The sequence below is a fragment of the Notothenia rossii genome (assembly GCF_949606895.1).
Source record: "Notothenia rossii genome assembly, chromosome: 9".
Taxonomy (NCBI): Eukaryota; Metazoa; Chordata; class Actinopteri; order Perciformes; family Nototheniidae; genus Notothenia; species Notothenia rossii.
Window position 1 is genome coordinate 34614674 of NC_136907.1, and position 13546 is coordinate 34628219.

The 13546-nt window shown below is 43.6% G+C and overlaps 1 protein-coding gene across 1 annotated transcript; it reads right to left on the bottom strand.

Moving 5' to 3' along the window:
• Positions 1 to 763: 763 nt before the first annotated feature.
• On the bottom strand, positions 764 to 13546 carry vps11 (VPS11 core subunit of CORVET and HOPS complexes). The gene is made up of 16 exons (XM_079648431.1): positions 13190 to 13546; positions 12157 to 12301; positions 11929 to 12064; positions 11672 to 11835; positions 6969 to 7216; positions 6458 to 6659; positions 6172 to 6323; positions 5792 to 5978; positions 5444 to 5587; positions 4904 to 5101; positions 4618 to 4779; positions 4369 to 4502; positions 2336 to 2538; positions 2085 to 2256; positions 1659 to 1881; positions 764 to 1261 (listed from the first exon to the last, which is right to left on the bottom strand). Exons 1-16 carry the CDS (start codon positions 13333 to 13335, stop codon positions 1133 to 1135), a joined length of 2745 nt encoding a protein of 914 aa, XP_079504557.1. The 5' UTR covers positions 13336 to 13546; the 3' UTR covers positions 764 to 1132.

Sequence of the window (13546 nt, forward strand, 5' to 3'; positions counted from 1 at the left end):
TTGAAAGGAAGACCCTTTTGCCTTCGGTTAATTTGCTCCGACTATCTTGACTTGATGCCTGGTGCAGCAAACGGCTGTGACCCTCCACTCCAGGACACGCCCACCATGCTCCACGCACTTCTCTGTGATTGGTCCACGTGAGGTCAGTGACGTCGAAAAACTTCTGGCTACGGTCAATTGGTCCACGTCCAGATAGTGGGCGTATATCGAGTGACGGCAGTTCCAGGTACATTTGGAAGAAACCACATGCCCCTTTCAAATTATTGAATAAAGTCATTGTTTAATTAAAGGGAACTAATGTTAACTTTCAAAAATGTTGTCATGTTGCTTACTTTTAACAATATTTCAGCACCGACAGATGAGAACTTTGTGAAAAGAAATATATTTACTTTGTAAAAGCTGTAGAGGGAAACAATATTTAAAAAGTGAGGAAGATGCTATATATTTGCAACAAGAAACGGTAGACCGCACAGGGGGGGGTCCTCTGGGTTGGAGCGCCCAATGGGAGTTGGGACCTTGGGTTCATGGCACCCGTGCATTTGGCAAAGCCTTTTATTAAATCATTACAAGATTATAGAAACACGGTCATGTCTCTGTGCCAGTGAACTATTCACTTTGGCAAAAAAGGGAAAAGCAGAAGTAGCTGCACGTTAAACTCGAAATACAGTAATGATTTGTGGTACACAGATTCATACTTTTCAAACTCGGTTTCTGACAGAGGAACACTTTGTCATGATAATGATCACACTTTGACTGCTGCATGAACAAATATACTTCATATTTACTTTATTCACAATTGTGTGACACAAATTAGAGTGAGAGCCATCAAATAATTTCAGTAATAACATACGATTTGATTTGTTAAGCGTTATGTGCAAGATTAGTTGTTAGTACAATCCAACACATCAAAGCAAAATTCTCCAAGGTGTAATTCAGCAAGGGTTTACGCACGCACAGTTGTACATATTTTAAACTAAAGAATATTTATACAGCCCCCAGTGAATCCGGACTAGGAACACAGTTATGCAAATATGTCCATCACAGGTTCCCAAAGCAGGCAGGTGCTCAGGCAGCATCAGACCATCATCACAGGCTTCTAGCTGTTTCTCTTGGTCTGGATGAGAAGGTCTCTCTACAGGTTGACTTCCAGACTTCCGACAGTTTTGCTGCCAGGTGGGTCGGTGACCAGAGTCAGTTTGTTAAACACACCTCGACCAAAATAGTCAGCCACGACAGAGAAACCATCATTAGAGCTGCGTAACTGAAATCAAAGGAAAAGACAAAATAAGTGCATTGCATTGAGGTCCAATACTGAAATGAGAGATGATCCAATCAATCTGCCAACCGCTCATCAGTGTCACATATGATTTGATGCCACGAGTGTTAATGATAAAAGCAAAGGCTAATTGCCAAGTCAGACTTTTAAAAGTATGCTAATAAACCTGCAACTGGTGCATTTCTAGCTTTAACCTAATCAAAGTATGACCTACTGAGTAAATTAGGTTTTTACATTTTGAGAATCATGAGGAATTAAAGGAGTCATACAAAATCAAACGAAGGGAATTACTATATTTTCAAATTCTCAAAAACAATAACTATCTATTTAATGATTGAACGTACAACTTGTATTGTTGCTGTTTGAAGCTGAGGTTGCGTACCTGTTTGTTGAAGTGCTCGTGCAATTCGCGTTTCTGGTCCTGGGCCCGCAGCATGTCCATGACTTTGCGGTTCTCAGGAGTGCATGTCGGGCACTCAGCCTCACTCTCGGCGTAGCTTTCGAAGCAGTGTTGGTGGAAGGAGTGGCTGCACAGGAAGTGGACAGACGGCAGCTCCAGTGGGCTGTTGCACATATTACATTTGGTCTTCTGGAATATCTTAGCACTGTGTAGAAATATAGGGGTAAAGATTTAAAGTCATATTGGGGTTACAGGGTGACCCTAGGTCACACAAGAACAAGTTGTTTGCCAGCCCCTCATCACCCCTGCCACCAGCTGTGCCCCCACACCGACTTGAAGAATATCATAATTTAGTGTAAGGGTTGGGTCAGGGCTGTTCATGGAAAATACATCCTTTATGTGCCCTACCTGGTTTTGAGTTCCTGGATCTCGGAGCGAAGGTGACCCGTTTCCTCGCGGTATTTGTGAATTTTACGCTCGTCCTCCTCTATCTGCTGGCTTTCCCTCTGCAGCTTATTGATGAGGTAGTCCTTGATGACGGAGAGAGTAGCTGTCGAGTTGTGTGCCAGGGTTTGCACCACTAAAGAAGCATAGAAATAATGGATGTCATGCTCTGTGATCAACATCCAAACCAGCGTGCAATAAAAATGTCAGCTCACCAAGTAATGGGGGCATCAAGTTGTTTTGGTCAATGTGATGAAGGACTTCACTGATGTAGGCCTTGCAGTCTTCTTCTTTTCTGGCAAAATATCCCAACGCCTGCTCCCAAAGGCAGCCCTCTTGCTCCCCATAGCGCTTACAAGCCTCTACCACTTTTCCATACTCCTCATTCTGCATGTGGTAGTGCATAATTTGCTGGTACCTGCAAGCAATTACAAATCATGTCCTATCTATCCACAGCCATGGCACTTAACATCCCTCTGGCCAGGGGTTGGAGACAGAATACAGAAATTTAACCAGAGAGAAGATTTTTGGATCAGTTGAGGGGATGCTTTGAAGTATCTGGGGCATTTTCTAAAACTGTGCCTAGTATTCACATTAAAAGGTAGCGTACTGATACACCCTGTCAGTGAAACGCCCCTTTGTAATATGTATACTGACTGCATGAAGATGATCATAGAAAACGCAGGCAGAACGGCTAATCAAATTAATTACACACAGCGATACATTTTAGTTCTTGATGGGGAGGTGGAGACAAGTATATTGTTTGGTCTAGTCTACACCAACAAAATTGGATGACTAAATACCAGAGGTGGGACCAAGTCATTGTTTTGCAAGTCCGAGTCAAGTCTCATGTCTTTGCGCTCAAGTCCATGTCAAGTCTCAAGTCAGGATGGGCAAGTTCAAGTCAAGTCTAAGTCCTAAACTTTAAAAAAAAAAAAAAAAAAAAAGAGTCTGAAACAAGTCATTGTGTGCTTTTCACCAAATGTAATGACATCGATCAACAGAATAATACTTAATAATCAAACTGCTCTTTATTATTCACATTAATAATTTAATAATCCATTTTCTCTCTGCTGGTAAAGTAACGTGTTATCTTCTATTTTAAGAGGGATCAGTACCGTGACGGTTTGATTCAGAAGGAGTTTAATGTATAAGATCCCTGATGTTGAGGTAACCAGAATGTTTATTTCCACTGTGTACAACATGTTATAAGGGACCCACAATCTATCTTTATGCAAGGGATAATGTGCAGCGAGGCGGTCTCTATGGGGAAAAGAACACCTGAATCTAGATCCCTCTGCAGGTGGTGCTTTAACTATATTTTGATGATAATACGTTTCTACTTTTAATTGTAACATTTTGAAAGCAGGACTTTTTATTGTAACCGAGTATTCCTACACTCTGGTACTTTTACTCAAGTACAAGACCTGAACTTCTCCCACCCCTGACAATAAATCCTGAGTGGTTACCAAAAAAACCTGCTCTGAAGGTTATTTTCATTTTACAAATCGTGCACTCAGCTTTGCTTTCTCCAATATCATTGAAATGCAGCCAGATGCTGCTTCTTTTTTCCGTTTTCGCTAATTTCTTGACTTTTTCCGACGCGCTTGCATTTAAATCCGTCTCCCCATCTCCCCGTCGCTCTGTGCAGCTGGCCTGTACCACTACACAAGCCCCCCACCCTTCTTTCACATAATGGTATGATCCTAGTGTGTCCTCGCATATGATTGGCCACATGGTGGCCCTGCTAAATAAAGTCCCACCCCTGCCTGCAAGGATTCTCAGGAAGAGTAGGAGCGGCTGAAGATTCTGCTCTCCCCGACTGGAGTCTGCTCTTCTCGCGGCATCTCACGATCGGCGTGTTGGAGACTCCTGAATTAAATGATCAAGTCACCTCAAGTCAGAAGGCTCAAGTCCAGGTCAAGTCCTGAGTCATTGGTGTTCAAGTCCAAGTCGAGTCGCAAGTGTTTTGTGATTTTGTCAAGTCGAGTCCAAAGTCATCAAATTGGTGACTCGAGTCCAAGTCATGTGACTCGAGTCCACACCTCTGCTAAATACACATAAAAGGTGTGACACTGCACCCATGAGAAACTTTCTGTGCAAAATGCACCGGAGGACTCCTATAAGTAATTTCTCTATCAAATGAATGATTGGTTCAAACTTTGTTCTCAAAAACGATTTAACTGGGTTAGATTTGGTGCTGAATGTGGCAGCTGTCAATCTGCTGCGTGTTCATCCAGATACTTACAGTTTGCCCTTCTCATAAAGGTAGAGGACGCCTTCTTTGAAGTTGTGCATCTGACAGAGGACCAGAGCCTTGTCAAACACCGTGTTGTCACTCCTCAGCAGAGACACAGCCTCCCCCTGCAGGACCTTCTTTCTCTGCAAAACATATTGCAGTAACAGTAAGGTTTACCAGTTAAATACAATGTCTGCAAAGACAGCAATCTGTGTACAGCAAACTGTATTTCTGAAAGCATTATGCAATAAGGCTCACCACAGGGTCCTGTTCGTGTGCCCAGTCTTGTAAACGGAGCTCCAGCAGTGTGTCGTACACACCCTGGGGAGAACGGGGGTCCACCTCGATCATGTGCTCAAGGAAGGCTTTCAGCTCACGGGGGTTGTTGGCAAAAATTGGGATAAATTCCTCAGAGTTGGCCTTAAACCAAAAAAATGTGGACAGACATTTAGAAGTATATTTCTGACATTATTAGACCACTGGTAATTTCAGGAGCACATAATAACTATAAAAAAATAATAAAACAGAGGCACTGAAAACTCACCTTGTTGGCTCGACCTCTGCCCAGGCTCTCCCTCTCTGCTGAATCTCCGCTGGGTTGGTAGTTGGTGCAGAGCCCCTTCAGGAGCAGCGTGGTACCTTCAGGAACATGGTGCATCAGCGTTTTGCCGTAACGCTTCATGTTGCTCTCAGCTTGTTCGAAAGGCAGGCGTCCAATATAACGCAGCCCTTCCTGATAGTTCTGGGTTTGGAAAGGAAACAGTAAAGCTCTTTTAAGACATGGAACATTGCTGGTTTTCTCCATCTGTTCAACTCAGGCTGTTTGTAATTCAGACAGGGAAGGAGACAGAGAGAGATTCAGATGCTGCTGCTTCTTTTAGAAGTGGCAGGACAAACTGCACCTCTTGTTTGAACCTGTTTTCTCACAGGCTGTATGTGAACAGTTTGCTGGATATTAAGTTATTCATCCATGCCGTTAGCATAAATGCAGATTGAAAATATAGTATCTGTTTTTGATGCTGCTGTTTATATGGATACCTGTGCCAACCAGTGGAGTTGCAGTTTAGAGTTGTTCACGTTTTACCTTGAGGTCCTCTAGCTGGATCTTCAGGTACCACTCATGGTGCGTGTGTTTCTCAGCCAGGAACACGGCGTGGCTGTGGTAGCCGGCCTGACGGAGAACCTTGATGGCGATCTCCACGTCAAAATGGACCTCACTTTCACTGCTCTGTTTAAAACCAGAGCAGAAGGATAATGATGTTAGTATGACAGCCATTAGTGACCTGCTGCAAACTGTGTTGGAGTGTTACTCAAGGACATTGGTTCTCTTAGCAAAGAAGCAGTTAGATGTTTCTGTTCAAGTCACTTCACTTACATTTGTATTCATCACCAAAACCTACATTCTAAGCTCCTGCTTTTACTGCTGAGTCACCTTAATGAACTCCTCCAGCTTGGAGCTGTCCTTCAGCTTGGTGTAGCAGTTGAGCAGCAGGGTGGTGTGATCTGCATTGGCCAGGGACTGCCTGTGCAGGGCTTGCAGATATGCGGTCAGGTTATGGATCCTCTGTGCATCAAGGAATTTCCTGATGACGTACGATGGCTCCAGTTTGCCAATAGTACTGTGGGTAATACAGTGATGATGAAAGCGGTAATTCAAAATGAAACAAGAAAACAAAATCATGGCTTCTTTTCTCACCATCGTTAACACTGCTACATGGTTAAACCAATGCTCACAGAAGAATTAGACACGGCACACAACACAGTCCAATATAATACAACAACAGCCCTGGCACTTGTTAATAATGCAGTTACCGGATGTACTGCTGGATGGCCCCGTCATGGTCTCCTTTCAGGTACAGGTGATCCCCGTACTGCCTGAAGATCTCTGACAGCCCGTCACTGTCCAGGTGTTGGCTCTTAGCCAGGTTTATAGCCATCACAAACAGGTTCTTCTTAAACAGCATCTTAAAAGAAAAATAACAAGGATGGGAAAACCTCGCTACCTGATCCACAGTATAAGTCACTGAGTGGATTTTTCACGACTGTTACTTATACAAGTCATGAATGATCCAGTACAGGAGGCGCCCTCTGGACTCACCTCCAGTTTGGTCTGTGTGTCTTTCTCCTGAAGAACAAACATGTTTCCATCTCTGGTCAGGATGTAGAAGGAGCCCCACTCTGCCACCACATCAATGACATCATCAAAAGAGGCAGTGTAGGCGATGAACTTGTTGTCCAGGTCATAGATGGTCAGAAGCTGCTTGTCTGATGGAGAGCTCTCCCTGCTGCTAAACTCTGGCCTGAGGAGAAAAGTACACCGTTAACAGTCTCAAAGGAAACACTGACACTTTGTCGTATCTGCTGCATGAAAAAGTTTATTAAATTGGTAAGTATGTTTCCAAAGATGTTCTATTGCCTAGGGTTACACCTCTGAACAGGAACGCCTTGAAATAGATACATCTGTAGGATATCTTACATTCAATTAAACTGATGTGACCATCTACATTGACATTAACATTAGTTAACTTGTCAATTAACTCTCTCCAACATCACTTTATCCCCACAATAATCACTACACCTTCAGCCCCTGTATTCAGTGTTGTCCTTACTTGTTGGGGGACTTTGCGTCCCTGATGAGTAGAAACAGATATCCACGGTGCCAGTGGGCCAAAAGCTTGTTTCCATCAAAAGCAAAGCAGGGCCCTCGCTCATCTGGCTGGTACAGGTACACACACTCATCTCCAGCCACGATGAACTGGGAATCCTGGGAGGGGTCCGCCAGGGAGGAGCAGCGCAGCGCACAGCCGTGGGTGTCCAACTCCACTTTAGGATACTCCTTGATGGACAGGGTGTAGCACTGAGCGCAGTGAGACAAGAAGCACATGGGAGGTTAGAACAGCAGAGTCATGGAAAAGCCTCAGTTACGGCCCGTCCACACGGCGGCGTACGTTGAGGCTTCAACGCTTCTGCACGTTCACTTTGAATGGGGTGACGTCACGCTTCGCCGAACTGCATTGTGGGAGCGTCGCTACGTGTCGCTCGCTGCAAAAGTTGAGCAATGTTCAACTTTTGAAGCTTCGGTGGAAGCGTCAGCCAATCAAAACATATGCCAGTACAAGCTCTAGCCCAGGGGTTCCCAACCTTTTTCACCCAGGGCCCCCCCAAATGACTCCTGTTGGAATTTGCGACCCCCCAAATCTTTGAAACTTTAATTATCGCTGTTGCCGATCTGCCCCCCTGCCCGATCTGTACTGTGCATGTGCGAGATGGGCTGCCATACTGGACAACTCCGTACGGCAACCCAACTAGGACACTTGACACAGTGGCGTTTGGCAGTTATCATACTGAATAAATATTTACTGTGAATGTATGCAAAAATGTATGGCATATAGCTGTCTAACAGAAGTTAAATCTATGTCTCACTTACTCTGACAATGTACTTAACCCCAAATAAAAGAACCCAATAAAAAGAGTTGTTAAATAAAAGTGAAGTCACGTTGTCATAACAATAACTCATCTCTCCCGGTTTTTTGTGTTCTTTTTCTGCTTTGCCAAACGCCACTGTGTGAAGTGTCCTATTACAGTTGCCGTATGTAGTTGTCCAGTATGGCGGACCATCTCGCACATGCGCAGTACAAATCGGGCAGGGGGGCAGATCGGGTAGTGACAGCCGTGCCTGGTAACAGCGGTTACCCCCCCTCCCCCACACACACACACACACACACACACACACACACACACACACACACACACACACACACACACACACACACACACACACACACACACACACACACACACACACACACACACACACACACACACACACACACACACACACACACACACACACACACACACACACACACACACACACACACACACACACACACACACACACACACACACACACACACACACACACACACACACACACACACACACACGGCCACACGGCCACAGCGGTAATTAGAGTTTAAAAGTCTCAAAAATGCTACAACTACTGTCACAAACTGGATGAATGTGAAGTATTTGAAAGCGTAATTAAGGAGCACTATTGGAGTGACTTTGTTGGTTATTGGACTCAGGATTAATGAATTTGGATGCCCGCTGTATCAAGAAATTAAAGGACGGCGCAAGTGGAAACAATTCACAAAGGGATTCAACTGTTTAAAACACATGCTCAAAGTAAGCCGGATTTTGGCGATGTGTTTATGTGGATTAAAAAAATCGTAAATAATCTACAAAATGGAAGAGACCGATCTGATCGGAGCAACTGGGACAAATCATCCAACTGAAACCGACACTTTACGCGCAGAAGAAACATTTATATTAAAGAAAAAATGATACATTTCTGTCTTTGTATGCTTTTATTAGCTACTAACTTGCAAATGTATGCATCATATTTATTTCAAATGTCGAAGAACAGGACACTTCAAAAGAATATACTATGTCTAATAAATAAATGGTAATATGGTTGCATAGGCCTGTATAAAACAAAAATGAAAAACTGGCATATTAAGCAGGTAAATCAAATGCTTGTCTGCCATGGAACAGGTAGCAGAGAGAAGACGAGATTCAAGTAGGTTCATTAATGTGAACCTTGGGTTTGCACGCCCGCAGCCAGGGATGGAATGTCCGGTGTAATGTGAGTGAGAGCCAGTCTAAAGTCGTTGTGAACGTCCAGTGTGTTGCGTGCTTTTGTTTTGATGGCAACAAGTGCGCTGAAGGCTGTTTCTGATAGATATGTCGTACTGAACGGGAGTATAATCCTGGTCGTGGCATGCAGTGTGATCTTTGGAGCGAGGCTTGGTCCTTTGAGAATCCAAAACTTTTTAAATCGTTTTTCCTGGAAGTATTTCTTTGACAGCGAGTCAGCTTGGATGTCGGTGAGCTCATCTTCGCAATCCAGGTATTCCACATCCTCAACTTTGGCAATAAAGGGATCTAAAACCCACAATTCCTTGGAGACATACTCGTCTATGTCAGCGAGCCGTGATTGCATTTCCGTTTGCAGTGCGTTCATATGGCGGATGAACTCGCGACGTACAGACACAGGCACCGTTTCAGGATTGTTTTGGGATTGTTTCAGCAGTAGTGGAAACTGTTGCAGCTCCCCCCTCTCCATTTTCCCGACCCTGTACTCCAGTTTGCGCACAAATGCATCATTGGAGAATGTTGGGCTCCACGCCTTGCAGACGCTTGTTTGTTTCATTGTAGAGACTGAAGATGTCGGCCAGGTATGCTGTTTTAATCCAGAATGACTCAGTCACTTGCTCTGACAGTGCGCGGTTACGAGTTTGTAGGAACTCTTCAATTTTTTCCTTCAGTTCTACAAAGCGTGCCAGCACTCGGCCGCGTGAGAGCCAGCGCACCTCGGTGTGCAGGAGGAGGGTTTGGTGCGCTTCATCCTCGCACAAGTCTGCGAATAGACGCTTGTTGGTGGGGCGACCTTTGATGAAATTGACTATTTTAATAACAGTTGAGAGTGTTTCGCTGAGGTCTTCTGACAGTTTCTTGCTGGCCAGGGCCTGGCGATGTATCACACAGTGAAATATTGTGCAGTGTGGGGCCTTTTCTTTCAAGCGACTGTTAAATCCCTTGTTTTTCCCCATCATTGAGGCAGCTCCGTCTGTGCAACATGCAACTAAATTCTCATAGGAAAGCTTGTGGGATCAGAGGTAAGACTCCACTGCAGTAAAAATGTCCTCACCCCGGGTGGTATTGGTAAGGTTGACTGACATAAGAATCTCCTGCTTCAAATCTTCCCCATCGATATATTGCAAACGATCAGCACAGCCTCGTCTGCTAAAGTTGTGGTTTCATCAAGTTGTATGGCAAATGGCCCCTTTCCAAGCTTTTCGAGCAGCTGCAGCTCGCAGTTACTTGCCATCTTCTCAATTCTGTCTTTCACCGTATTGTTTGACAGTGGTACAGTTTTTAGCTTCTCCGCGACCTGCGGGCCGCACAGTTTCTCAGCCATCTTAATGCAAGCTGGCTTAATGAGCTGCTCGCCAATGTTGTGCGGTTTCTTTGCCTTTGCTATTAAAAGTGCACATTCAAAAGAGGCGTCGCTGCCAGCCCTAACAAACGCTGTTCTAATATCCATTGGCTTGTTTGCCTTTGCAAGGTGTTGTTTCTTTATGAAAAAGTCCCGATCACGCCCGACTGTTTCTGGGTGCATGGTCTGTTGGTGTCTCTTCATTTTGCTGGGTTTCATGCTTTCGTTGGCTAGCTTCTCTCTGCATATCACACACTCTGGGCGGGTTTTGTCCGTTCCCTCCATGAAACCGAAGTTAAGATAGCTCTCTAGGTAGGTCCTCATTTTCTTTTTGATTGCAGATGAGCTGTCATCCCCTTTACGTTTTTCAGACATTTTTAGACAAAAATATTCACCTTATGAAGTCGGTCGCTAGCTAGCAAGCGCAGCAAACTGTTATTATTATGAAAGCTGACACAGTAACGTCAATGTTGGCGCCAATTGGAGGAGTATCAGATGAATTTTTTGAATTTTCATTTTAGTTAATCAATTAATTTCTATATTTTATTGTAATATAGACAAGACTTTTAGCGGCAATCATGTATTGCGTTACAATATGTAAAAAAAATTATATGTAAAAAAAAAATTATATGTAATTTTTTTATTTTTTTTAATTCTAAATATGATATTATGCCTCAAATCGTCTGAGGTCTGGCGCCCCCCTGCGATCTTTGGCGACCCCCCAAGGGGGTACCACTGCTCTAGCCAATCAAACCGCGTGCTTGTGTGTCAGGGGTGGGAGATTCATGTGATTGGTTGTTGGTCGAGTTTCAGACACGCCCGCCGGCAAGCTTCAACGCAGGCCGCCTCGTGGACTGGCCGTTAAAGGATTTGAATGTGTAAAAGGCTAACATGATACATCTTTATAAAAGTTGTTAATTGTGATTTACAAAAGGGAACTTATTGTTACATCTAGTTTTATATAATAAACAATTAAAGCGTATAGAAACTACTTTACCAATGGTTCCATCAGGAGAGCTGACTGTCGCACAAAAACACGGTAATGATTTTTCATTTTTAGGTATGAAGATGTTCGAGTTATTAAGATCAGGGACCTAGTCCTTCCTCCTTTCTATTTCTTTGACGCCACAACACATACGTATCAACATCAAATGTGAGAAAACACCAGTTACATATGGTCCTCCTCTCATTTAGGAAAATCACACCTTTATTTGGTTTTCTTGATAACTTGCTGGAAAAACTGAGAAATTATAGTTCAGCTTAGCTCCAGAAGAATTGAGAGATGTCTTGTGTGGGAGTGAGCAGACTTACATGGACTTTCTCCAGAGTGGAAACAAACAGATGTGTGACCTTTGCCGCTTGGCGGAAAGCAAGGCCTGTGATGGGGCTGGTTCCCTCGTGCAGAGTCAGAGTTTTGCTGTGGCGATCTCTGGTAATATCGCCTTTGGTCAAAACCACACTGCCATCTGTGAAGCCTGTCAAACAACACAACAGCCTTTAGAAACTGGGATGATATTACATCAGTTAGCCAAGCAGTGATTAATGGCCTTAATGGCTTTGAGTCTTACCAATAGCCATGAAGTTGAGGTTTTCATGTACACTGAGGCATGACACTTCAGTGGGTTTGTTTCCAGGAATTGCAGGGAAAATCCTTGTGCACAGAGGATTTCCACTGTCTCTCTTTTCAAGGTTCCAGACCTTTACCTGAAAAACAAGTACCAATCAAATTAAATGGAGGTTGAAGGGAATCACTGACAAATAATTGTTCTGTGATGTGGGCTTATCTGCTCACTCACCAGAGGGTTTATTCCATGTTCATCCTGTCCCACTGACACCAGGATGCTGTGCTGCTTCAGCTGGTAGAGATGCATGACCCGCAACTTGTAGGCCTGAAAAGACGTTAACTGCAGGGAGCGGGTCAAAAGCCAGATCTTGCCATCCATATGTAAGATAGTGTAGGTTAAGGGTGATTGTGTACAGTTGTAGAAAGAAATGATATCATCTGGGCTATATGCCATGTATGGCAGTTCCAGAGTGTGTATTCCTGTTGAACTTTTGGGATATGGGAACCAAAGCTGGACTGTCAGTCACTGAACAGTAAATAGCTACAAAATGGTCCTTTCAATATTTAGCATGACGACCATTTATTGAATGTAGTATTTTGGCAAGACCCTGTTCAATACAATACTTTAAGCTACAGCTCTGAAAAAAATTAAGAGACCATTCCAAACTGTTCTTCAATCTCAATCTCTACATGTATGGCAGCCATTCCACTCCAGTGTCTGTTGAATTCCAACACAGAGAAATGTTGTCAGTAGTTTATAGAATAAAATAAAAACATTTTCATTTTACTCAAACACTATAAATATTAAAACTAGATAAACTGAAATGATGCAGTGGTCTTCATTTTTTCCCGAGCATTATGTTGCAGTGCTCTTAAAATACAAAAGCTATGCATGCTGTCTTAATGTTCAAACACTAGCTTGTGAAGTCATGATGCAGCCTCACCATGATTAATACATTAGACATTAAGCACTCAGGATACAGATGTTTCAAAGCAGAACCTTATATATGAATTAAAGTCTTCTTTAAACGTTAGCATTGGGTGTTTTTAGCCGGATAGCATCTCCACACTTTATTAAACCATTTTTAAAGTTTGTGGTAACAATAATACCATCAGCAGGAAGCGTTCAGTCTTTTGTTCATTGTTTCAATTTAATGTGAAGGTACACTTTATTTCCAACATCACCTCTCCTGTTTCTCTTCTGTTTGCTGAGTCTGGACTATCATCAGCTGTCAACTAACAGCATTAGCATTAGCTGCTGAAGGATATCTCCCAGAACAACATGGCCCCGGCCCGAGTCGCACGCACACACACCGGCAGGAAGAGAAAAGTGTTTCCCGTTATCCGCAGGGTCTTTCACCGTGTCTTTATCAAAGAACACAAATTTCCTCCACTGTAAGAATGATGCCATTTTGTTAGCCTTAGCAAATTAGCTCTAAACGGGGCGTTGTCATGTGACACAAAAGTCACGTGGGCTTCCCAGTTGCGAGCGACGGACACATATGATCGTCGTTTCTCACTTCTCTTATTTTTCATTTCCTCGCTCCTCGGTCTCGGTATCGCCGGAAGTTGATTTGTCTGCGCCATCTTGAGTAGCGTCCCAATGGCCTTATTTTTTGTCG